Source organism: Falco biarmicus, chromosome 2 (assembly GCF_023638135.1).
Source record: "Falco biarmicus isolate bFalBia1 chromosome 2, bFalBia1.pri, whole genome shotgun sequence".
NCBI lineage: Eukaryota > Metazoa > Chordata > Aves > Falconiformes > Falconidae > Falco > Falco biarmicus.
In genome coordinates, this window is record NC_079289.1 from 45,961,180 (window position 1) to 45,987,038 (window position 25,859).

At 42.2% G+C, this 25,859-nt stretch overlaps 1 protein-coding gene across 2 annotated transcripts; it reads right to left on the reverse strand.

Moving 5' to 3' along the window:
* Positions 1 to 48: 48 nt before the first annotated feature.
* On the reverse strand, positions 49 to 19,639 carry FBXL3 (F-box and leucine rich repeat protein 3). 2 transcript variants are annotated; one of them, XM_056327612.1, is made up of 5 exons: positions 19,499 to 19,639; positions 14,972 to 15,335; positions 12,473 to 12,595; positions 8,994 to 9,165; positions 49 to 2,611 (listed from the first exon to the last, which is right to left on the reverse strand). In XM_056327612.1, the coding sequence occupies exons 2-5, from the start codon at positions 15,332 to 15,334 to the stop codon at positions 1,968 to 1,970; spliced, it is 1,302 nt and encodes a 433-aa protein (XP_056183587.1). In that variant the 5' UTR covers position 15,335; positions 19,499 to 19,639; the 3' UTR covers positions 49 to 1,967. The 2 variants fall into 2 exon arrangements, with proteins under 2 accessions (XP_056183587.1, XP_056183588.1); XM_056327613.1 differs by lacking the exon at positions 19,499 to 19,639 and adding an exon at positions 19,075 to 19,393.
* Between the last annotated feature and the right edge of the window lie 6,220 nt (positions 19,640 to 25,859).

The window sequence follows — 25,859 nt, forward strand, 5'->3', positions numbered from 1 at the left end:
CGGTAAGCAGGAGACCAACACACACTGCCAACATCAGGACACCAGCAGTCAAGGTCCAAAGAGGTTTTATCTGCATTACTAGTGAGATTACTTCACACATTTAGTGAAAACGTTCTCTTCCCCAGATTACTAGCGTTACTCAACCTTTACCGTGCAGGCAATTCTGAGAGTCAGAATATAAAAAACACTGAGCTTTTTTACTTTTACAGACTAAATATATTGACACCTTTTATGCAAATAAAAGCAAATTAGTGTTACATTAGTTTAATAAATTCTAATACAAAACCCATGTATTTAATAAAATGCAATCTTTAAATCAAAGCTCTACAGAAACATACAATTCCCCTATAAAGATGTCCAGTCCTCTGAACACTGTTTGCTCAAAATATAATTATGAACTTAAATATGCTCATAAGTGTATTACACTTGAACTATACATTTGGATAAACATCACTGAAATCAGAAATTAAGACGATCTATTGCCAGCACTAGCTGTACAGCTCGAATGAGAAACCACCACCCCTGTGTGCAGCACAGCCCACCGCTGGCACAGCTTTGCCTTGCTGATGGCTCACCATCACCTTTCAAATGCATTCAGCAGCCACGCAATACTTTAGTGTTACCAATCAATAAAGTAAAAAAGAACGTAACTGTTGGCGGTCAGAAATGAAGTCACAAGCCACATCCAGATCACAGGCAACACGCTGCCTACGCCACTTACAGACTAAAAACTTTCTTTAATAAAACTGATTTACCAAATACTCAAAACAAGTTTTTGCCTATTGCTCTACTTCACACAAGTCTACTGCTTTAGGTTTTTAAATACTATGAAATGATCAAACTAGCTGAATTAAAGGTATACAAAATGATCATCTATCAAACATTCACTTTATACATAAACGTTTCTGAAACAGATTTACAGTATACAATCAGTTTATACAGCTTAAGCAACTGTTACAATGTCATTTCTCTCAAACTGAAAGCAGCCAAAAGGTCTAAGGTTTTGTTAAAAGGTTCTTGGTCACCATTCAAATTTTGACTTCCTTGTCTCACACCGTTGGCATCCATGTCATCACATTTAACACTGCAGGGTTTATTTTATAAACTATACATTATTCCATCTAACCGTATGCTGCAAAACCAGTTAATGTGCTAGAAAAGCTCATTAACTCCAATATTTTTAAATACAATGTATCTACATTTTTTCCCCAGAATGCTTTCGCTTCCTGAGCTAGACAAAATACCTTAAAACAGGTTTAGACACAGATCTGAGACCCCATAAGCAAACTATATTAAAATGCATAGAGGGGGGAAAAAAACACACCACTTCTGGTAGCTCACACTACTGTCTGTCTGCATGCTAAATACATTTTAGAGATGGATCTAATAATCTGTTGAATAAGGTAGCAAACAATATTTTAATTGTCCAAACTATATTATTGTGTATTGCTCTTGCCTTTTATGACTTTTATAAAAAGAACATGTACATTTAACAGCCTACTAGATACTCAGCTAAATGACTGGATTTAGAAATGCTATAGTCTGCAACAGAAGCATGCAATCTCCGTGGGGTTTCGTTTGTTTCCTAAGATCAAATTGATCATGTTCAATACTAGTATCTGAATCAGAGAAGGACAGCATATTAAACTGGTATTTTGGAGGTACATTTCAGTTATATTAAATACATCTTTTTATTTCCATAGAAGTCTGAGGTCACTGTTGATGAAAAAGAACAAATCTAAACCAGATTTTTGTTTGGATGAAAATGGGTTTTAGAGCTATCCATGATTTCTATTTTTGAATCTGGGTTTCAAATAATTTTTGAATTAAAAATTAATTTTCTAATCAAACAATGAAGTAACTTACAGTAAAAACTATAGTATTAAATAAGCTTATATAGTAAATTGCAATATGGTAAGCTTGGGTTTAAGGTGCTATTCCATCCGTCTTGAAGTCTTTTAAGGACTTTACCATGTAGGCATCATGTCCGGGAACCAGACTCTACCGAGATGCTTTGAAACTTCCCAATGAATCTGCTCTAAGCTGTATTTCTGATCAGGAATCAAAACTTCCTCCATAATAGAAAGCTGGGAGAGACGACCACCACACATCTTCACAAACTCAACAAAGGCACTGCAAGAGACTTCACATTCTCCTAGGCCAACGGCGGACAGATACTTGCAACGTTCTGCAATACGGATCAGCTCCTCATCCAGTGGCCGTAATCCATTGGCGCACACAACCAGTTCAACTAACCGAGGACACGTCATCCCAACGCGGCCAAGTACGTCTTTGCTTACCGATCTTCCAAAGTAAAGGTGAGTGACGGGTATTTCGTAACGAAAGAACGGGTCAAACTCTTCTTCATACAAGAAAAAGTACATGACTAAATTTACTTTAGGAGAATGCTTGATGAAAGCGTCCCAGCTGCTCTTTTGAATCGTGTGGAACTGAGTCTGTCCTGGATTTTCACTGACAACATCAATGCGCAAGTGTTCTAACCTGACATGTTTTTCAGAAGACAAAGCAAGCAGAAGCTCATCGCTCAGCAGGTGGTAGTTCAGCGCCAGCTCGCGTAAGCCGTGACACTGGTCAGCCACACAGAGGATACCTGGGAAAAGAGAACATTATGAAAGGGGTTACACAGATAAATACACTAATAACGAGAAACCCAAGTGTGAATTTGTTGATGCATGTCAAGAGCGTGCAAAGACCAGGTATTTCAACATGCAACCAAGACCTAACATCGAAACAAAATCATACTGAACAACCAGAGCACGAATCTCTTCCATATTAGGATGATCTTGTGACTTCCTTGTACCCACACAGTAAGATACACATACACTGTGTGACTATATCGCTATTTTGCTAGGGAAACTTAAAGAAGTTAACACGTTGCATTGTATACTTCCCTGTGGGAGTTGATTCTCACGTGATCAGTATATAAATAGCATACTCTGACCATTCTGCCTTGTTGTAAGACCAACATATACTCAACTTCATCCTTGTAAAAGGAGCTTACTCATAACAATATGAGTTTGTCCCTAGCCTGCTCTGAAAAAACTGCACTCTCCCTCTGTGGCTGACAAAGCAACCATGAACTAAATTCATCACCTGCAGAAAGCAAAGGTAAATTGAATGCTGGATTTTAATTAAATACAGAAGTTGTTGCTGTCAGCATTTGTTCTTTCTAGCAAAGTATAAATACTTAAATTTGGAAAAGAAACAGCAAATGAAAAAAGAGGGAAACCACTAAAAATTCATAGCAGCAATTGCTATAGCAATGATTTTCAGATTCTCCTTTTAATGAGTCAATTTAACTTGCTGCTCATGGAAGACAAAGACATTAACAAAAAGAATTCAGTTCTGTCTTTAAGGTTTCCACTCATCCTACCTGCAGATACAAGCAATGGTACCACACTGGTAACAGTACTAAAAAAACCCAACAAAACAATAAAAAAAAAACATTAAAAAAAAAAGAATACAGTCTTCCGCATTTCATGTGACTGAGAAAACTGCGTAAAATTTGGGATATGGTCTTCCATTAACACAGGAGATGAGAACAGTGTTTAATATGGAACTGAAAAACCTGAGCTCAGTCCACTATAGCTTTAAAGCAATGGGAAGAAATACAGAAAGACATAAGCTGTTTTAAGATGCAGTTATTAAACTCAAAAGAGGAGCCTATACTGAGCCTAAAAACACTTGAAAACAAATTACTGTAAAAATACTGCATGAATATTTACACCAAGAAAAGATGTATTTTTCACCCGAGGACCTGCAAGGACACATGCATCAGCAGCTTTTCTAACAGTACCAAATATTGTAATTTTAAATAAAGAAGTTACAGATTAAAATTAAAAAAACCCAGAATATAGGTTAACATAATTTTAACCCAACTCTTACTGTAACTATTTCCTGTAAAACCAGTGTATATATGTAAGCATACTCATTATTTCATTGGGGGACAAAGGGATGGAATCCAAGGTGAAGGGAACATACAGATTTATTGGGGTTTAAGATAGGAGTACAAAATTAGAACAACTGCAAACTTCTGTGTACCTTCTACACGTGCCAGAGACAATTTCCTGCCCTTAAATCATAGCACAGTTATTCTTACAGCAACACTCCCATAAGGGCTACTAGGACCACTCCCTTTAAGCAGCCTTAGGCACGCTGCTTCGCAACACCTGGGTCTGTTGACACAGGAAATATTTCAGATTCATGCACATTGTCTCATCACCAGTTTCCAAAAACAACTCACTACAAATTTAGCATCCAAACCAGCTTGTTGTCCAAACTGCCATCCTTCAAGAAGTCTTTGTTAACTTTATAAAGGTACATTATTGACTGGTGCGAGGCGAAAAGGGAAGAACTGGGGTTCAGCTGGCTGCAATTTTTTAGGGGCCTGGGCCTGGACATCCTCATCACACACTGTCAATGAAATTACATAACCTGCATATAGCAACTGACAATGAATGCAGTGCAGATCGTTACCGGAGGGGCTGCCTGGAGCCCGTGCTGTTCACAACATCCCTCAGCACTGCCCAAACCTTTGTGTCACCGAAAAGTACATCGTTCTGATATCATACAGCACAGATCCGCATCAAAATTACCCCTCTGCTAAACTGCTGATGCAGACTCATCCTACATCCGCCCTTCTCCCCCACCCCCCATTCCAAGAGGAGCAACAACCCTCCCACCCCTAAAGCACAGCAGAAACACAGCCTTTATGGAAGTGCTTTCAGTTCCCTCTGTTCCAATAGCTAATAGTTCAGGTAATAAACAGCAGCACATCAATGTGGATTTTAAAATAACCGTTATTTTGTTTTACAAGGTACTGCTGCAGTTCTAATGCAAGTTAAAGTTCAGAGGGGAAAGAGCAATCAGAAGAAACTTCACACATGCTCACCAAGATCAGAAATACATCGCTGCCTTTGTCTGTCCAGCCCAAACTCAAACATGCCTCTCTACCTTTGTACGGTAAATTAGGAATTATTCAGAGCATCCTTTGGAAGCAATTCACAGTTTGACATCAATCTTTTCCCTTTATCCCTGCAGTGGTGGACTCTGTCTCTTCCACTACTTGCATTACTCTTCTCTGTCCTTCAATAACACATTTCCTGAGAACTAATCTGGTAATGAGCACTACCCTACCTCCCCACCCCCACCTCCTGCAATTTGAAGGCATGTTATACCATTTTAAGTGCAGGTATAAGTAGTTAGTTTTGCATAACTCATGGCCCTTTTGGTTCAATTAAAGTTCTTCCACTTCTATAGCAGCCTACTCATTACAATATTCCCATCAGAAAAAAAAATGCAGGGAAGTCTCAGTGCTCAAAAAGATCTCATTCTCCTTCAAGAGTCTTTATTTTGGCAGCCTGCCTGCTCTTGAAGCCAACTATCCACATATTGGTGCATTTCTTTCATTCCACTGCTGTGCATTGACCCTGGCTGGCGGGCAGGTGCCCACCAAAGCCACTCCATCACTCCCCTCCTCAGCCAGGCAGGGGAGAGAAACTGTAACCGAAGGGTTGAGATAACGGCAGGGAGATCACTCACCAATTACCATCATGGGCAAAACAGACTCAACTTGGGGAAATTATTTTAATTACTTACCAATCAAATCAGAGTACGATAATGAGAAATAAAACTAAATTTTAAAACACCTTCCCCCCACCCTTCCCCTCTTCCCAGGCTCAGCTTCACTCCCAAATTCTCTACCTTCTCTACCCGAGTGGCACAGGGGGACAGGGACCAGGGGCTGCGGTCAGTCCCTCACACGCTGTCTCTGCCGCTCCCCCCCCTCAGCAGGAGGCTCCTCACACTCTGCTCCGGCTCCAGCCTGGGGTCCCCCCCGGCAGACAGCCCTCCATGAACTTCTCCCACACGAGCCCTTCCCACGGGCTGCAGTCCTTCCCACCCTGCCCCAGCGTGGGTCCCTTCCCCGGGGTGCAGCCCTTCAGGCACAGGCTGCTCCAGCGTGGGTCCCCCGCGGGGTCACAAGCCCGGCCAGCAAACCTGCTCCAGCCTGGGCTCCTCTCTCCAGGGAGCCACGGGTCCTGCCAGGAGCCTGCTCCAGCGCGGGCTGCCCACTGGTCACAGCCCCCTTTGGGCGCATCCACCTGCTGCGGTGTGGGGTCCTCCACGGGCTGCAGGTGGGGGTCTGCTCCGCCACTGACCTCCACGGGCTGCAGGTGGGGGTCTGCTCCGCCACTGACCTCCACGGGCTGCAGGTGGGGGTCTGCTCCGCCACTGACCTCCACGGGCTGCAGGTGGGGGTCTGCTCCGCCACTGACCTCCACGGGCTGCAGGTGGGGGTCTGCTCCGCCACTGACCTCCACGGGCTGCAGGTGGGGGTCTGCTCCGCCACTGACCTCCACGGGCTGCAGGTGGGGGTCTGCTCCGCCACTGACCTCCACGGGCTGCAGGTGGGGGTCTGCTCCGCCACTGACCTCCACGGGCTGCAGGGCACAGCCTGGCTCACCGCAGGCTTCACCATGGGCTGCAGGGGAATCTCTGCTCCAGAACCTGGAGCGTCTTCTGCCCCTCCTTCACTGACCCTGGCGTCTGCAGGGCTGTGCCTCTCATAGTCTCACTCCTCTGTCCAGCTGCTGTTGCACAGGATTTTTCCCCTCCTTCTTCAATAAATTATCCCAGGGGCACTACCACGATTGCTGATGGGCTTGGCATTGCCCAGCAGCAGGTCCGTCTTGGAGCCAGCTGACATTGGCTCCATCAGACACAGGAGAAGCTTCTAGCAGATTCTCACAGAAGCGACCTCTGTAGCCCTGGCCCGACTACCAAACCTTTGTCACACAAACCCAATACATCCACTTTTTTCTCTGTCTCAGGGTACATTCCTACCCAAATTAAGCAATCAAATTCTCTTGCCATTTACTTAGCACTCTTCTGTTTTTTTCACTAATGCATCTGCTCCCATTCTATTCACCTCCACTCCATGAAGGACGATAGCAGTTGGGCTTCTTGTTCCTTAAACAGGTGTTACCATTTCCTACCCATTGTTCCTTCGATTAAAAACATTGTACAAGATATATCAACCAGTATACACCAGTCAAAGAACTTTGTAAACTGATGCCCCCTCCCAAATTATCAAGTGTATGATGTTCCATAAAACCTTCTGGCAAGGACTAGCCACAAGCCAGCAAAGTCTGCTAGAGCTGACAGTTTACACTTGGATCCAAGTCCAAGGAAATTACTCTCTCTGCCCAGCTACACTCCTGCTGGAGCCTCTTCCTCTCAACAGACACATTATGGCTCCTGTACTCAGACACAACGATTCTCAAACAAGATTTTAAGTCAGGAAAACCAGTCACTCAAGCCCATTTAAGCAACCCCCTTTACAAAGGGCTTACAAAGCTTTGAAGGAAGTAACATTCCAGTTCACATGCTGAACACTTTGCTAGACAAATCTGCTACAAAACAAACCTGCACTTGCAGGACTTCCTTATATAAAACCAAACACAAGGTTTTGTCTGAGAGCTGCGACTGCAAAAGGTATTAAGTTTGTGTTTTGTTTTTTATCACTGCAGTAACACGCTCTCTGCCACAGTACGATTTTCCCCACATACCAAAGTCCTGCTGGTGAATTTTACATATAATATACCCAATATTTACACTTGCGATATAATTGCATGAAAAAACTACAGTAGTTTCTACTCATCCTCAGAAGAACTGAACTATGTTGCCAGCATCTCATTTACAATTTGTCTTCCATTTCTCAGTGAAAAACCGTAAGTGTTGATGGGCTGTGAATCAATCTTAAACTTCTTGTGTATAATTCCTCCACAAACATTAATCCTATGAACTCCAACAATCTTCAGTGATTTCATTCTGATACAAGCTGTTTTCATTCTTGCTACAAACACGCTTAGTGTTAATGAAGTTGGTAATGAAGTTCCACCATTTGGTAATGCTGGAAGTCCTGCACAGCTCAGTCTCATCTCCCCTTTGCTGACGCTGTCTACATTTATTCTCCAGCAAAAGATAAAACTGCTTTCTTTCAGAACTACTTTCATAATCCATGACTTTGCAACACTCAAAACCTATACATAATGAACATCAGAAAAGAAACTCATGTTCCAAAAAGTCTAATTATACTGGAATACTTAAATAGTCATTTTAGAAGTAGTGCGCTATGAAGTTTGATAAAGTTCTAGAAGAGGTTGGATATTTGTCCTGAACAGACATGCACTATTCTATTATTAGCTCAGCAGTCACTCTGCCAGTAGTAGGATGGATGGATTGGCAACCAGTTGAGTTAGTATTTTATTCAGTGACAGCTGCTGTAGATACATTCATTGTCGCTCTCACCCCACCCCTGTTTTTTCAGGTCTTTACTGGTTTCAGACAGAATTTAATGCTGTCCCAGTTCTGGCTGGGGTAGAGTTAATTTTCTCCTCACTAGCTGGTACAATGCTGTGTTTTGTATTTGGTATGAGAATAACGTTGATACCACACTGATGTTTTAGTTGCTGCTAAGTAGTGCTTACTCTAACTCAAGGACTTTAAGCTCCCCCAGTGAGCAAGTGCACAGGAAGCTGGGAGGGAGCATAACCAGGACAGCTGGCCTGAACTAGCCAAAGGGATATTTCATATATCATGAACACCATGATCAGTATATAAAGCTGGTGAAAGAAGGGGGGCACGTTCCCAGTTATACATGCTGGAGCCCTGCTTTCCTGGAGATGGCTGAACACCTGCCTGCTGATGGGAAGTGATGAACGAATTCTTTGTTTTGCTCTGCTTGCATGTGGTGGCTTTTGTTCTATTAAATTGTCTTTATCTCAACCCATGCGTTTTACCTTTTTCCCCCCTGATTCTCCTCTCCATCCTGCTGGGGGCAGAGGGGGAGAATGTGAGTGAGCGGCTGTGTGGTACTTAGTTGCCAGCTGGGGTTAAACCATGACAAATGTATACACTGAAAACACAACAAAACCACAAAACAAAACCCCCAAAACACATTAGCTTACCTGCTGGAGAAACATGAGGACAACTGCTCATTTTCAACAGTTTGAGCGTGTCGCTGTTGTTAGCCACTAGCACTTTAAGAGATGGATCATCTACTGGTGTATCATCAATCTTAAGTGAAGAGAGTGATTTGGAGTTTACAAAAACCACTGTCAGTGCAGAAATAAAGTGAGACTGGAAAAAAAAAAAGAGAAACAATAGTATCTGAAATAAAAATCTCAATGCTTCTACAACAGTCCTAGTATTCTTTCACTTATTGACAGCATTTGCTGAAAGAGCAATCTTTTGATACTTTTAATACTGCATAATTAAAAATACTAAAAATTGGCATATTTTTGAGTAGAGGAAGTATAATAATTTTTTGCTATCAATTTATGCATTTGGCAAATCAGAATGTCTAACATTAAACATAAATCAAGAACCTGACCCGAGACAATCCCAACTTAAATCTGTAGGAAGACCGCAAGCAAAGAGAAAGCCTAGAAGCCCTAATTTTGAGGATTATTTGCAAGTCACACTCTAAAACAGGGGTCCTCAAACTTTTTAAACAGGGGGCCGGCACGTGGATTAAGTGGCAGTCATCTGTGGCTGCTTGGTTTCCCCCCCCCCCCCGCCCCCCCCCTGCCGGGGGTGGGGTGGGGGTGGGGCAGGGACGTTCTGTAAATACCGGGGCCGGATTGAGGACCCTGGGGGGCTGTATCCGGCCCGCAGGCCGTAGTTTGAGGACCCCTGCTCTAAAAGAAGCATCTTCTTGAACAGGAATTCCCACATAGTGAGTTGTGCTGTATCGGTGAGATGCAAACACAACCAAGAGTGGCAACTCCATCCTGTTAAAATGTGCCCAAAGCCAAGTGATACCACTGCCTGCCTACCATCCACAAAGAGTATTTAGGGTTTGAGTGCATTTATCTCTGATAACTAACTGGAGCAGTCCAAACAGAGCCAAGGAGCAGGTGATCAATTAGTTACTGATTAAGCAGCATAGATAATGCAGGTCCAGTGCTCAAGGTTGCTCCTCAGCATTTTTATGTAACCACTGAAACTTACACCAAAGATAGAGCCCAAGATGTTAACTTGAGAAATGCAGACTGGGGAGCGGATACAGCACTGCTTGTAGAAATCACCAGTGGTATGAAGGAAGTGAGTAATAATTTCTTCCAAGACTGACTGAATAGAAGACTTTAAAAAAAGTACTTCCTCCATGCACTACATTACATACCCCACAAAACTACCTGCTACTTTGATTTCAATACTGTTCCACTCTGAGCCACATTCACATGTAGAATCCTGAATACAGATATTTGCTCATTCTTATGTACTGTTTGTGGTTTTCGCTAAAACTCACTCACAATTAGATTTAGAAGAGGAATTGACAGTTTATGTTGATGTGAAAATATTAAAGTCAGCTCACGCAAATGGGAACAAAAAGTTCAAATCAGAATCATTAGGCATTTTGGCTTTAGGGACCACTCCCAACTATACTGACAACATGCTGATTATATATGTTATGTACAGAAGAAAAGGTGCTTTAATATTTCCATTCTGTATTCCAAAAGTTAGTACTGTGTTTTTATTCTCTATATTTAGAATGTAATTCCCTTTGCTAAGAAGGCTGTTAAATAGAAAGGCAAAGAAAGTTAACCATGTTTACAAAACCACGTAATTTGAAATCACAGTTTGAAGAGCTACCAAAGACAGGCAACATCCCAAAATGTAAAAGCTGGTGACTTAATGCCTTTTCCATATTGCCACATATGTAGCCTACAGTATGATTCTTTAAAAGATTATGTAGAATGTGCTTAGCAAAAGACTAGGCAACACAAAGCTAAGTGCTATTTACAAATATTTGTCATGTTGAAATCAGAAGGGCACCGATGAAGATAGCACAAAGTAGTTCAGAATTCCCATACAGAATGATAAAAAAAATAATTAAAAAAAGTGTAGTGTTAAACATTTTTCAGATCCATTTATCTTTGCCTGCTTCTCATCAATGGCCCTGTTACTAATGGCTTCCCACAAGAGCTTATTCATTGTCCAATTCAATTCTTTAGTTTCATTAGTGGTCCAAGAAAATTTGAAAAACATTGCCGGTCCTATATGCCAGTGACAGTATTAATGGAGTGGTAAACATCAAAAGGCAAATTATGCCTAGAGTTGATTTTGGCTCATTTAGAATATATATTTTTAAAGGCCACATGTGAACCTATTGGGAACAAAAAAAAAAAAAAAAAAAAAAAAAAAAGAGAAAGCCTGGATTTTAGAAGCCTTGAAGCTGAGTAAGGCCATGCAAATAACTACTCAGGAAGCTGAACAGGACCATAACATACCCCTCCAGTGAAAACTAGTCCCGAGTGCTGTTTTAGCTTTCTCACTAAGAAATAATATACAAGAGCTGAAAGGACAAAGTATTTCTAACACACTGAGTCTGTGGATTGTTTTAACTACATTCAGATTTTCTTATAGTCACATCTCAAAGCACATCAAAAAAGGAAAAAACATGCAGAAACTAGTTAAAGATCTGGAAAGCCTCTTTGAATATTAAGGATTAAAAATACATATTCAAGAGAACTACATGATGCATCTGTGATCACTGCTAAGGATAGTAATTGATAATCCTTCTGTAGCTAACCTTGCTTAAACCTATAGCCTGCTTCCTCTCCTCGGGCTGTCCCTATTTCTTCTGTGTCCTTGTTGCCATCATCAGCAATGACATCACTGAGATCCAGCTAATAGTCTAGTTGAATCCAGTCCACATGTATGTGAAGGACCAGATACAAGAATTGAGGCTGTGAGACATTCGAGATGTCACTGCCATAAAACAGTCCAAGTTACCCCAAAACTCTCTTGCTCCTCAGCAATAATACACTTCTACCTCACTAGCAGGAATTCCTGTTTAGAAGCACACATAAGAGATCTACTGTCTTCCAGATCAGATGCCTTCTAACAAAATGTAAATTTCGGTAAGCATGCAATGTAAAAATCTGACAAAGTTTCAGAAATACAGTGCACGCTGCCTAAGAATCTGACACTTGACTGTGTGGCATGAATTATTGAAAATCACGATCATATTGCTTTCTGAAGAGTGCTCATTGATAATACAACCCCTACAGCAAGTTCACATGGATTAAACCCTCCCACTCATTCAATTGTAATAGCCCCCTAAACATCACCCACGGTACAATGACACAGACAGGAATTATCTAGCCTCCTGACTTGCATCATGCTGCTCAGTACCACATTGAGGTCAGTAGACAGGAGGACTTGGAAGAACAAGGTCAGGACTAACTTCTCACATGGTGCAGAGAATAAGTTAACCATTTTAGTACATCATCTCAGTTCCTCCCTTTAATAGAGCCCAGCAAAAACAGTTATCTTTACCAAAGATCCATATTCTTCCAACAAAACTTTTCATAAAGTTAACAGAAATACACTATGAAACACTGCAATACTTTGCTATAGAAAAATATACATATTTAAATACCTTTGGTAAATCCATGAAGCTTGGCCGGGCAGTTGAAATTAGCCCAAGTGTTTTCAGAGAGCAATTCACCAGCTGTGATAAAATATCACAAGCTGCTTCTGCAGATTCCTTGCTACTGTCCACCTTAAAACAAAACAGATTTATTGTCCAAAATACACTGCATCACACATAGTCTTTACAAAAGAGCGAAGCAGAGTAGATGTACTTTTAACATTTTTTTCACTTTACCTTCTGAAATTCCTCACTGGGAATCCATCAATGTAATTCTTTTTTCCCCCAAAAAAAGTACATGCCAAAAATCCGAGACAATTTACTAGAAATTTACCATTCTCCTAAACACTTTGATAAAATCTAGCACAGTGAGGGGTCACCTAAACAGTTTGTTCCCAGATACTCAATCCACATCAAATACTAGGAAGCAGAGGTTCATTTGGGTCTGGAGCCTACCCCACTTCCTCTTTACATTCCTCCTTATAAAAACGCATGAATTCTATAAACATTTTACTGTCTGAGAAAGCTGCTTCCTCCTACAGTGACTCAGCTCATAACACAGAGCTGCTGGATGGTTAAGTCCATTGTGATACGAACCTAAATAACTAGGCCTTCATCATTAATACCACAACAGATATGCAACGGATACACTGGGAACAAAAAAATATCTTAATTAGCCTGCTTGTTACACAACCAAATCACTTAATGTGCCTTCAGTGGATTTCCTTCAACGGTCAGATGTGTTTTCTGAATGATTTCTTATTGTTCTGTTATTATTCTCTATCTATTACAGTAGGCATGACAGCTTTGCAAATCTACAGAACAGCAAAAAGCTTGATCAGAAGACCAATTTTAAGTCTACCATAAGATATGCAACCTTCCCACCAACTGATCCAAGTCCAACAAATCTTCATTTTCTGCTTGAACACAAGCTGAAAAACCTTATTTCCGACAATCCAATCTTTCTTTGCCTACAAAAGAAAAACCCCAAGTTTTCAGCCTTGACAGAGCAACAGTCAATGTTACAGCCACTTCCTTGTGATTATCCTTGCTCCTTACTATTTCCTGCAATCTACTCTTCATGCTGCAACACCAAAGGGACAGTTCAAGGAACAATGTGGGTATCACCCCACCAGCGAAGAGCATCTGAAATCCTTCAAAATGACTTGATGCAAAGCAATGTAGAGGGGAGACAGACAGTGGAAGGCCATCTCAATACTGCTATAAATTTCCTTTATTTGGACACTGATAAACCCTGCAGACCTTGTGGTAACAGTTTGTATCTGATACTGCACCAAGCTGTAGCAATACATGTGATCAGGCAGAGGTCTGCAGCTACCCACATGCTGATGATTCCCTACATTAAAACTGCCAGATCTCAGAAACAAACAACTAGCGTGTCCACCTTGCTGTAGGAGTAATTTTCTTTCCCAACTGGTAACATAGCTGATGCATATGCAGCTGTGACTGTTTCACAGCACTCTTCTAAAACACAGTGATATGTAAACCAATGTTAAAGGTTTTCATCTGCTGAAAGTAATTCCATGATGTTAACAAAGCCAGTTCTCACCAGATGGTATTTCTTAGCCAAGCACAATCAGTAGATATACCATCCTTTGCAAAACCCACATACTTTTTCAGCTGACTGAAATGCAGCTGTGCTGAGTAGATGCCATTACACAGACAATCCCATACAATTTAGTACTAAAATTGATAGCTGCTTAATAGTAGTACTGAAGTCACTCTCTGTGCACTACATGTTTTCTAACGATGAATATTAGATCCAAGTCCGTACAGGATGTGAACTGGAGAAACACTCAATGTATGCATCCTGATCAAACTTAATTCTGAAGCAGATACCCACACATACAGTAGTATCAGAGCTGAAGTCGTTCTGCCAGTTCACTGAGGCTTAATTTTAGACAGCTAAAATGCTACAAGAAAAGAGAAAAAACCAAAAACCTACACCAAACAAAAAAATCTCCACCTAATGGAATTAAGGCAATGAAACGGTATGTTCAGGACTGTTATTCCAAGTTCTTGTCCTGAAAACATACTCACAAAAACAAATGCAATGGGAGGTAACCTCCATATCTATATGCCCATTTAGAGAACCCATTTCTTCAGTAAACTAGGCCTGAAAACAAGGCCTACGACACTGAGAGCTGCCAGATTTCTTTTTAAATAACTGACAATCCTAATCACAAATATATCATCATAAGCCTCTCCTAACACTTAGTAATACTCTTTAATTTTCAGCATGCTAAAATGTTTTGATCATAGTTGTCAATTACCACTTATCATCAGTATTTCTATTACCAACTTTAATTAAATCATACTTTTCATGCTTTTATATTTATATAGATGAATCATCAAAACTGTCTCAAGAGTACCAGAGCTATTTCCTTAAAATATTCCAAATAAAATGCAGTAAAGAAAAAATAACCAAGTTTAACAACTGCTTTTATTTTTATAAAGATACTTTTAAAAGCCTATAAAATACACTACCTTGAAGCTTACATACTGCAGGTGATTGGAATGCCTCTTTATTATTTGCTTGATTAGTTCAGGATGTGTAGCCCTCAAGTAAGATGTAGCTGGCTGATTCAGTTCAAACTCAAAACACCTCCAGAGATCAGGCATATGAAACACTTGGTTCCAGCTTCGGCAGACCTGGGACGCATGAGCACGATCCAAAAGGGGCAAGTACTGAAACACCTGCAGGATAATGTCTTGAAGCAGGTTCGCCCAGTCAGGACTCTGCACAACTATGGTCTTCTCATCGATAACCTTGTGTCTCTTGGATTCTTTCTCAGTTGTCTCTTCAGATGAACTGTTGTTTGCCTCATTAGTTTTCCTTCCTCGTTTCATTCTATAAAAACAATACAAAAATGTTTTCCATATATTGTGTAAATATAACAGAGCTGAGAAGAACAGTATTAATAGGAAACTATGGAGGTAAAAAAGCATGTTTTCTGTAGTCACACTTTTACAGAGGGTTTTTTTCAGGGAAAGAAAAAGCCCAATGAATTTGAAGTGGTAGTCTAAAAATACCATTACCCTCTAAAGAGATATCTTTAATATTACTTAACAATTAACAGTGCTGATTCATTCATAACAGTCACTCCCCTTTCAGCATTTCAATTTGGTGTTTGAAAACACTTTGAACCTAATTTGTTTTACTATTTTGTTGAGTAACAATCTACTTTCCTACTAATGGGAAGATGCTCTTCTAAACAATTCTGTGACCACTGACAGCATATTGCTGTCCCAGTCCTATTTACCAAAAACAACACTTGAAACTGTGGAAGGCAAAAGTCAAGCAAGAAACTAAACAATGAGGTATGTATGTTTGCAGGCATTGCATCTCACAGATGTTCTATCTGTCCAATTAATTTTTATACCCAGACAGGAAGAACCTGTATTTTTCTAAATGTATGTATTTTTTAAAAAAAGGTTACTTCAAAATGCATCTATTTTAAATCACTATTCTTAAAAACATATTTCATTAAAAGCACTGGTGTGCTTTTGTTCCTCCAACTAACTAGTAAATAGGGATTATGAAAGGTTTCCAGTGAGTCTGGAAGTTTCAAGCCACAAAAAAAGTTTACAGAAGAGTCAGCAAACTTTCTTCAAAATCATACTAAATTCAGCAGAGATGAGGCAAAAGGTTATCTCATTCTCAGTAGCATATACTTCTTCCATAGCGGTCTCACTTACACAAGTTCTATCTTGTATCACATTATTAAAGAGGAAAAAAACTCCACCACTACATACATCTGAAATAAATCTAGTACTGGATTTTGATCAAAGCGTGGTCTTTTGTACATGCCAGCTTACAACTGAATTTAGCAACCAATCATTTATTTCTAAAAGCCTCAATGGCATGCACACCATGTCCTAAAGGGTTCTGAACGAGATCTCACACTGGAGTACAATACACTGAATTCTAATCTGTAAAAAGCTAAGAGAATCCAGGGGTGGTATAAGCACCCCCCCAGCCCCCCTGATTTCTACAAGATAAACATGGACTTCATACACAGTGAAATCATTCTGGTTTAACATTCAAGTACAATTACACATGTAAGATTATCATATACCCCGTTCACTTGGGACCAGGACAATGAACTTACTCTGCTATGTACTGCAACTAAGTACAAGTCTTGGTTTTTAAAAAAGTGTAATACACTAGATATACAAGTGAAAAATTATACTGTTTATCATTCAATGCGTCACAGATTATTTTCTCAAAGCCAGCATGTCCTTAACTATCTTTAAAAGGCTTTAATCCTGCCTATTCACATGACAAAAGCAAGCTATCACGCGTTGAAAGCAAAACGCTACTGGGTAAAAATCGCTACTTGCTTGGTGAGAACTACTTACTGTGACTCACAGCTCATGATTATGAGCCTATGCAAAACATGACTCCTGTGCTGAAACGAGCTTTCTATTCAAGAGAGAGTTCTGTGGCTGAGCCACTAACTTCACTGGTACAGAAGAGAAGCAAGAAAACTGAATAATGACTTAGAACCATCTGCAACTAACAAAAAGATGAAGGAACTGGATTTTGCAACCATGAAAACTGAATAATTAAATTTAAAACTAATAAAGGATTAGTTTTCAAATCCACTGTAAACCGGTCATGTTTGTGTTTGAGATAAAAAGCATAGTCCAAGAATATTACTTCTAATAAGCTAGTCTGAAATGAAACATTCCTTTAAACTTTAGGCCAAACAGATATTCCAAACAATGAGGTTATAGTGAGCAACCAGCATACGCAAGCTGTTCACTTGCCAAATTTGGGATAGCGAGTTTGATGTCTTTAAGTCTTTCCAAAGCCATCTCTTGTTAAGCTGTAAAAAACTACATAAGGTAACTGTTAGACTTGACTCTTCAAGCCTTCCTTTACAGAGATCCTGCCTCATCTTTTGTTAATAAGATAATATATGTGCATGAATTTCTAGTTAGGTAGGCTACTTTTATCATGGTATTAGGGAGTCAAGTTCTGGATTTTCTCATTGCATTATAGGGGCTACTGTGCATGGACAGTAGAGCTGATGCACATATATACAGCACACTTACTACAACCGCTCTTTTCATAGACACAGGCACTAGATCAAACACGTTTTTACTTTTTTTAAGAAAAGAAGTGAGCTGCCACTGTCAAAACTGTATGAATTCTTCAGCTGGAAGAATCTCTGAGATACGGCTGACAAAAGCGGCCCAGGTCATCAACAGCCAACTTAAAAGATGCACCTGTGAGCTAACTTTGGTGAGTTCTGAGTAGTTAATATGTGCTGGTTACGGATCAAAAGCCACTCTTGAAGTTGTGTGGTACTATCCCAAGTTTTTATAGCCATTTAGAGCCAATGAAAAAAAGACAATACAGCCATCACTAAAACTATACTGAGGATGAATTTCAGCTGACAGTCTTTCTTGAAAGTAAGATGTTATGTGTTTTAAGTGCCATGGCTTGAAAAGTAGGGGATGGGAAAAGACATTTCCAGACAGCTTTTTGTTTACTGACATCTCAAATGCTCCTGTAATGGAAAGGAGAGAGTAAACATAAGTTTTCAAAAATATCTCCTTGTGGAACTTCTTCCAAAGAGCTGGGGGGGGGGGGGGGTAAGTCTAAGCTCAAGACTAAATAATGTTTTTTAAGATTTCAATGACTATTTGTAATCTAATTTCTAAGTAATTTGTTCATTTGGTTTTTTTCATCTCTTTCAGAATCTGAAGTACTGGAATACCTTTTTAAAAACATAACTGATTTCAACCCCTTAACATGCTTAACAATAAAAAAACTCCACAAATTGAAAGAATGCAGATTTGCCTACAAAAGTTTGCAAAGTCATCTACAAATTATTTATAAAAAAAATAAAGCCACTGAGGAGAGTAAATCTTTCTGCAAATTTCACACAGAAACAGGCAAATGCAATTAAGGCAGTTCACTTTGTTTTATGTATCTGATAGTCTGAAGATCTAACCATTTTAAATCCAAGGCCAACAGAAATAACTTCTCAATGAGGAAGACGATGCAAAATTCTATTCTAGCATATTACTGCATAGGCACAGCCTATTTTTCAAACAACGATTGCTTATCACTTCTTACAATGCCTGAACCATTAATCTTGCTTTTAACTCTCCCTGACATACTCAGGACACACTTATCACTGGTCGGTTTTCCAAATTGCTGCTATAACCAACTTTCCTTTAAAATCTAAGATCGTGACAGGAAGGGGAGAAAAAACCCCAGCAAACAAAAAAAAAACCACAAACCCCCAAGGAAAATACCCAGGTCTACCAGGACAGAAAGACGCGTGAAATCAGGATGCCTGACTCCTAAAGATTTTCCAAGTAAACTACTCAACCTACTATAACAACTTCTTTCTGAATCTGTGAACTCCGCAGCTGGGCGCAGCCCACGCTACCTCGCAGGCAGTATGGTCATGTTCAACCATAAATCACACAGTTCAGTCACAAAGTGGGAGGAGAAGCAAAGCACATGCTCAGCGTTGTTTTTGTTGCCGAGTAAGGTTGCAGACAGAACACAATGGCAGTTTAAAAAAAAAAAAAAAAAAAAAAGACCAAACCCAAACAAACAAACAAACCCCTAACAACCGTTCGCGGCTGCTGATAACGCTTTCCCATGGAGAAGCCTCAGGGCGCTCGCTGTCTGACACCTCCAGTAAGGCTCTTCCAGAAAGGAACGCGCTAATGGGGGGCGCCCAGACATGAACCGAACCCCTAATCGCCCCGAACCGCGAGTTCTGCCGAGAACGACGAGGGGTTTCCCATTTACTACCGTTTGTACCAGGCGGCTGCGACGCAGCGACACCCTATAAACACGGAGGGACAGGTTTTAAGTCCCGCTGCTCCCGGAGAAGCTTCACCTCAGGGTCGGCTCCCTCCGGCTCAGCGCGGCGCCCCGCTGCCCCCGCTGCTCGGACCCCGCTCTCCGCCCCGCACGGCAGCGCGGCCGCGGGCCTGGGGAAGGTCCTGCTGCGCCGCCGCCCCCCCCTTCCAGCCCTTCACCTGGCGGCTCCCTGCTGCGCTCCGCATTAACCGGGACTCGGGCCGCACTGGCGCCTCCGCTCTGGCCACATCAGCTCCCTCCACCGAAGCCGACCCCAGCGCTTCCGTCCCGTCCAGCCCGCGTCGCTCCCTCCCTCCCTGTTTACTTCCCAGCAGCGGAAGCGACGCACACCAGGCAAAATGGCGGCGGGCGGGATGCGGGGTGGTGCGTCCCCCCCCCCTCGCCCCCCCGCGCGCCGGAGCTGCCCGCCGTCATGGCCGCCCTGCCGCCGCCTGTGCCGCCCGGTCCCGCCGGGAGCAGCGGCCGCGGGGACAGCTGGCTCGCCCTGCCGCCCTCGTCCCGCCTCCCCGCTGCCTCCTGGCTCGATTTGCGGCGCCTCACCGGGCCGCCGCGGCGGCTGGCTGCTGCGCGGCGGGGCGGCAGGGCCCGGGCTGCGGGCAGGCCTCCCCCTCAGGTGCGGGGCGGCCGGGAAGTGGAGGAGTGGGGTCTCGACGAGACACCGGGGTGATACTGGCACAGAGGAGCTGGGTCCTCATCGCTGACAGAGCCGGTTTCCTCAGTAGTTTGAAAGCCCTGTGCCAGGCTAGCCTGAGGAGTGAATGTAATGGAGAAGGCAGACAATCAATGCTTGGTGGGCCCAGCAGGCACTGGGAACGAAGTGCTTGGGATATTGCTAGGCAAAGAATAAGAAGTGATGTGTGACAGTCCCCATGGGCTGCAGATGCCTTGTTAACAGCGTGTCCCCCTGGCACGCGGCTCAGGTTGGTGAGATTCCCCAAAATTAACTTTAATTGTTTACTTGTTGGAAGTGATAAGAAATAAATTCCTGCCCCACTGTTTAATTTCAAGCTAGTGGGTTTTGATCCCAGTTGCTATCACTAAGTTTGATGGAAACGGCCAGATATGATCTGGTGCTCTCCCCTGTCTTGAAATGGCTTTGAAACAGGGTAATAGTTTTTCAGTGATCATTCAAATGGCACCATCCCTGAGTTCTTAGAGAAGCACTTTATATAAAAGAACCCTTCCACAGCATTTTCTTGTGTACTTCAAGTCTGTTAAAAAAGCATCAAAAAGAACTTTTTTTTTTTTCCTTTCTTTAAGTTCTAGGTCTAGTTGCTTGAGATTATTGGCGGGGGGGGGGGGGGGGGAGGGAATGACTTGCATAGAAACAGGAATGTTTTCCAGTGAGAAATGTCCATTTTAATTTTGAACATGTATGAGAGAATAATCTCTTTTTCTCCACTTTGAAATGTCTTGAGATATTTACTACAGCTCAGCCAGTATAGTTCTGTGTGTATTTATAAACCTACATCCAGCTTTCAGCTTTTCAAGAAATGCAACAAAAGTCTGGAAGTAAGAAGTGGCTTATCGCCTCACCTTGAGCAGAGAAATGAACATCTCAGACACACTTGCAGTATCAAATATGTGACTGTGTAACTTGTTCTGTTACATGGAATAGCTACACAAACCTTGGTAAATAATGAGGTGTGTTTATGGCTGAAGCCAATACTGTCGAGAAAACTGAAATAACTGTTTTGCTGAACCCACCTGGAAACATTCGGTGTCATCTATTCTTGCTATTTAGGAATTGTGCTTTCAGCACCATGTTCCAATTCATTGCTGGTTCTTTAAAGGTGGGAAGATAACAGCCCCCAATTACAGTTCCTAGTAAGGACATGTTATGTTTGCACGTATATAACTTGCAAACTGCTGGAGATGCAGGAGAGGTAGGTAGCCTCTGACTGCAAAGAGTTGACCCAGACCTGGGCCCAGTACATAGGGAGGAGGAACTATTGTTTATCAGCGCATGTAGAGCAAGCAGCCACCATTTCTCCTGGTCACATCCCTTATTGTTTTCAGGCAGCATTATGCTGATGATGTAATGTAACTGATCTGTGTCATGCTAAGTCAGTAGTAGAGGAATGAAGGCAGTGGGTTGATTAGCATTGATAACATGCAGCTGTGGCCTTGCCTCGAAGGCAGTGGGTTGATTGACATGGATGATGTGCAGCTGTAGCCCGTTCCTGCTAAGTGGTTAAATAGCCCTGAGGATTGTGGGAGAGGTGCTCAGTTGGAGGAGGAGTAGTGTGGTCTGACCTCTGGAGGAAGGGGAAATGCCATCAACAGTAGAATTTGACCAAAGGTAAAAAAAACCTTGCTGCAGTCTACTAGTTTGTGCTGCAACAAGTAGAAATGTCTTTTTGCCAAGATTAATGCTCTGATTGCATTCTGGTGTCTGCAGGAAAAAAATTGGAACATCTTGTGGCAAAAAAAAAAAAAAGTATTTTCTGGTTCTGCGTAGAAGTCTTGGGAGGTGTAACAGCTGCAATCTTGTTTTGAGGTAACATTATTTTAAAACATCTACTGTGTTACCTGAGCTTAGATGTATTGACTTACTGGGGGAGACTTCTTACAGTGCCTTGCAGTTTTATTTTGTTGCCTGGTATTTGGAGCAAACAAAGTTTGCTTTGATGCCTGTACCTTTATTTGTTTTGCTGGAATTACTTGTGTATGTTTTAGGCACACTGAGTGTAGGATGAGATGAGAATAAGTGCAGAAGGAGCTCTCTGCATCCTGCTATTTGGGGACATAGCAGCCAAAATCAGCACAAAAGGCAGCTGCAACTCTGCGCTTGGAGCCAAATCAGGGCCTGGATACAATGCAGAGTGCTGCCAACAGTGTCTTTGGTGTCTGTTGGCAAAGCATGAGAAGTTGGGAGTTTACCAGAACTGAATAAAAGAAAACCTATGCCCTTACCTGGTAGGTAAAGCCATGCTGTTTGTCCAGCTCTTTGACTGTGAGGTAGCTGGCACTGAGATAGGTGGTAGCGTGTGAAGAAGTGTCGAAGTAAAGGTCCAGAGACAGTACTCAGAAGTCTGGGCTGGTCTGTGAAAGAGCTCTATTGCTGCCGGCCGTGGCAGGGCACCTCGATGCTTTAGTTAGCTTGAAAATATTTGAACAGGTGTATCTTCATTAGGTGGTTTCTCTGCCTTACTTACCACTTAACTAGCAGCAGATGAGTTTTTGAGAAAGGAGTATTTTAAATTATGAAGGTGAAATTACTTTTACTTGTGTAGACTTCTAACAGTACCAGAAAAAGTCCAGGGGCCTGTACTGGGCCCTGGTATGCAAAACCAAGACTACTGAGGAAACTGCCTTGTATCTTTTATTTTTCCAAAAGAGAAGGAGAAGCTCTCTGAAGTTTCAGTCTTTCTAGTAGGAGAGTCACTCACAGCAGAGATTTGAAGCCGCCCTTGCTATGATCATGTGAAGATGAGGAACAGCCCACAGACACCCTTCTGTGCCAGGAGAATGATAGCCAGGAACAGCCTAGCATCTAAAAGGAGACCTCACCACATCAGGCTGAGGTTGTGCAGGTACATCTCTTCCTGTTTCAGCTGATGGGCTACCTGCCTGATGAAGGTTGCAAATGCAGGGTCTTGGTTGTAAATGCTACAGCTTCTAGCACTGAAAGTCTCACCTGTGCTTATTTTCTGGCTATGTTCAGGAGGCTCTGAAGCAGTCATGCAGCAGCTGTACTCTGCCCTGATCAGCCTGGCTTGTGTCTGGCTGGGGGAAAATAATAGAAGCAGTTGGAAGAAAGTTAAGTAACAGTAGAATAGACCAGTTCCAGCTATGATGACAGTATGTGAGGCTTACAGGGCATGAGTAGCCCACTCCAATTTAATGAAAGTACAAGCTGTGAAAAATACGGGGAGATAAGTGTGATGAGTCAGTGGCTGAAGGACCTGTTCTAGGCTGCCTGTGACAATCTTACTCCTCAGCAGACTGTACTGAAAAAAAAACCCAGGAAAACAGAACTTGTTCTTTAACAATGCTAAATTAATTAATCATTTTCCAGCAGTAGATTTAATTAGGGAAACTTACAGTTTTATTCTCTTAAGTCTATACAGGAAGATTTTCTAGGGGGAGGGAAGTTCTTACACTGTTAGAATACTTATTTTATCAGTCCCTAATACTGTATATATTATCTACCACAAACAATACCTTATAGAACAGGAGCTGAAACTCGACTGTTTCTTAAAAAGTGGCCACAAGTAAAATGATTCTTAAAACAGAGGGCCTCATGGCCACAGGAAAATAAAAAGATCAAACTAGGGATGACAACAGGGTAGTGTGTTGCCTGCAACAGGCTCGTTACTTGATACTGTTGCTCATGCTTCCATAAAAGCTGGAGATAATTGCTTCAAAAGGTTCCTCAAACCTCACTCTCTAGGTATTATTTCTGTCTCTGGAGTCTATAGTGATTCTTTCCAGATAAATGACTCTGATGTTTGCTTCATTGGTAAAAGCTATCATACCACTCTGCTATATTCTGTAAGATTACATAGTAAAAATTGCTATTTGCTGGAGCATCTGTGGTACAGGAGTATCCTGGTGTGGTTTTGGTTAGTAGTTCCATACAAATGGGCTGAACATGCTGAGCCATGCAAACACCAGCAGATGACAACCAAACATTTCTATAGCGGGAACCATGGATCACCAGCTGACAGGAGAACATTATTGCTGGAAAGGGGTAGCACCATCTCATGGATAGGCTGACCTGACAACATGCTGGTAGAGTAGCTTTTTGGTTTTTCTGTGTTCTGTGGGTCTCCCTGCAAATTGGTTCAGCTGTCTCTGCTAGTGAGTGAGGACTTGATTAGCAAGCTAGCAGTCGTAAAAATTCCCAGACTTATTGCTAAGAGGGGTCTGGCATTTGTATTAGGATTGGCCTTGGTACCAAGGCACTGAAGGAGGGTACCTTATGTGGCATGTGAAATGGGTCCTGCATAGATACCCTAATGCTGGTTTTCAAATATAGGTCCAGGACCTTGTTTCTAACTCTTGTATCCCAGCACTGGAGGCAAAACCTAGATGTTATTCACCAATTCCCTGAATGTAAGAGCATGCTGGAAGAACAGATCCAATGTCCTGCCAGACCATCACCTGGTCCATCCTCAAGCAGAGAGCGCCTCCCATACCAAGGAGTGGTGCTCACTCATGCAGCTAGCCACAACACTACTTTGAAGCCAAGCTACAAGCAGGTAGCAGCATGGGGGATTCATGCAAAAGGAAGAAGTTTGGCTAAAGGGCACAGCCCTGATTGACCCTCAGTGGTGCAGTGTGCTTTTCTGTGGTCTCAGGTGGGGCACTGATGGGCTGCAAGTAGAGCTAGGGGTTCAGGGGCTACCTGCAGCGCTGCTGTCGCTGCCAGATGGGGCTTCTGCAGGCTTGCTTGTTCCTCTGCCACGTGTAATCGAGGAAGTCCATGGGTGCAGCCTTCTGTTGGTGACTGTACTGATGTCAGAAAAAACTGGAGCTGTAAATAATTGACCCATGGATGCTACATTTGTTGTTCTGGTATTCTTTCCTTGTAGAGCCTGTTTATTGTCTGGTTTGACTTGCAGATAGGTGATGTGCACTAGGTAGAAGACAAAGTGCAAGTAGTGACCAATGGAAACAGTGCTTTGTGCATATCAGCTGTTATACCAGTATCCAGGGAGGATGGCGCAACTGGTTATCCCAGTGGGCTGCGGAAAGGAGTGAGAATGTAGAAGCAGTGCCGTGACGGTGATAGCAAATGGCGCTGCGTGTGCTGCTCAATGGCTATCCCAAAGCAATGCCTCAAGTACCATTTAAGGTTTCAGCAGCCAAACCTCCTATTGGGTACTACATGGGAAGAAACGGTTACACCCAGAGTGACTGAATTTTAACTAGCAGTAGACAGCCTACACGAAACCTTGTGGCAAGAGCACAGAGCGCCATCTCGGGTGCCTCCTCTGTCCCAACAGACTGTGGATGTTGCCATTACTTGGGAAAACTCATTGGCGAGCTGGCAGGGGACATCTTTGGGTGATTATCAATGACTCATTGATGCTCCATAGTGCCTGATTGTTGTGCTGTTGATTGTAATCAGTTTGTTGTTTTGTATTTGGTTGCATCTGTTTAGGTATCTCTGGTGAAGAGTCTGCCACCGGGCATGCTTGGTAGTGCAAGTTCTTCACTACTAGACCTCAGCATTGAGAGCAGGGGGCGTGACAACGCAGCCCTTCTAGTATCCCTTATGCTGAGGGACATGGGGCACCTGTGGTACAGCTACTACAGTCTGTCACCTGCAGTGTTTGGCATGGGGTAAGGAAGGGGCTGTGGCAAAAACCTACAAAGTCTGTTATATCCTGATTGGCCAGGTGGTCCTAAAGCTTCCTAGCTAGCCTCTGTTTAGGTGAAATGATGAACTAACGCAGTATGATGTGATTAACAAAAAATGTTTTGTAAGGACCAAGATTTTCAGGCCCTGGTGATGAGTGGTTAACTGTCTGTACCTTGTTAACTTTTACTGTTCATTTTGTGCTCAGT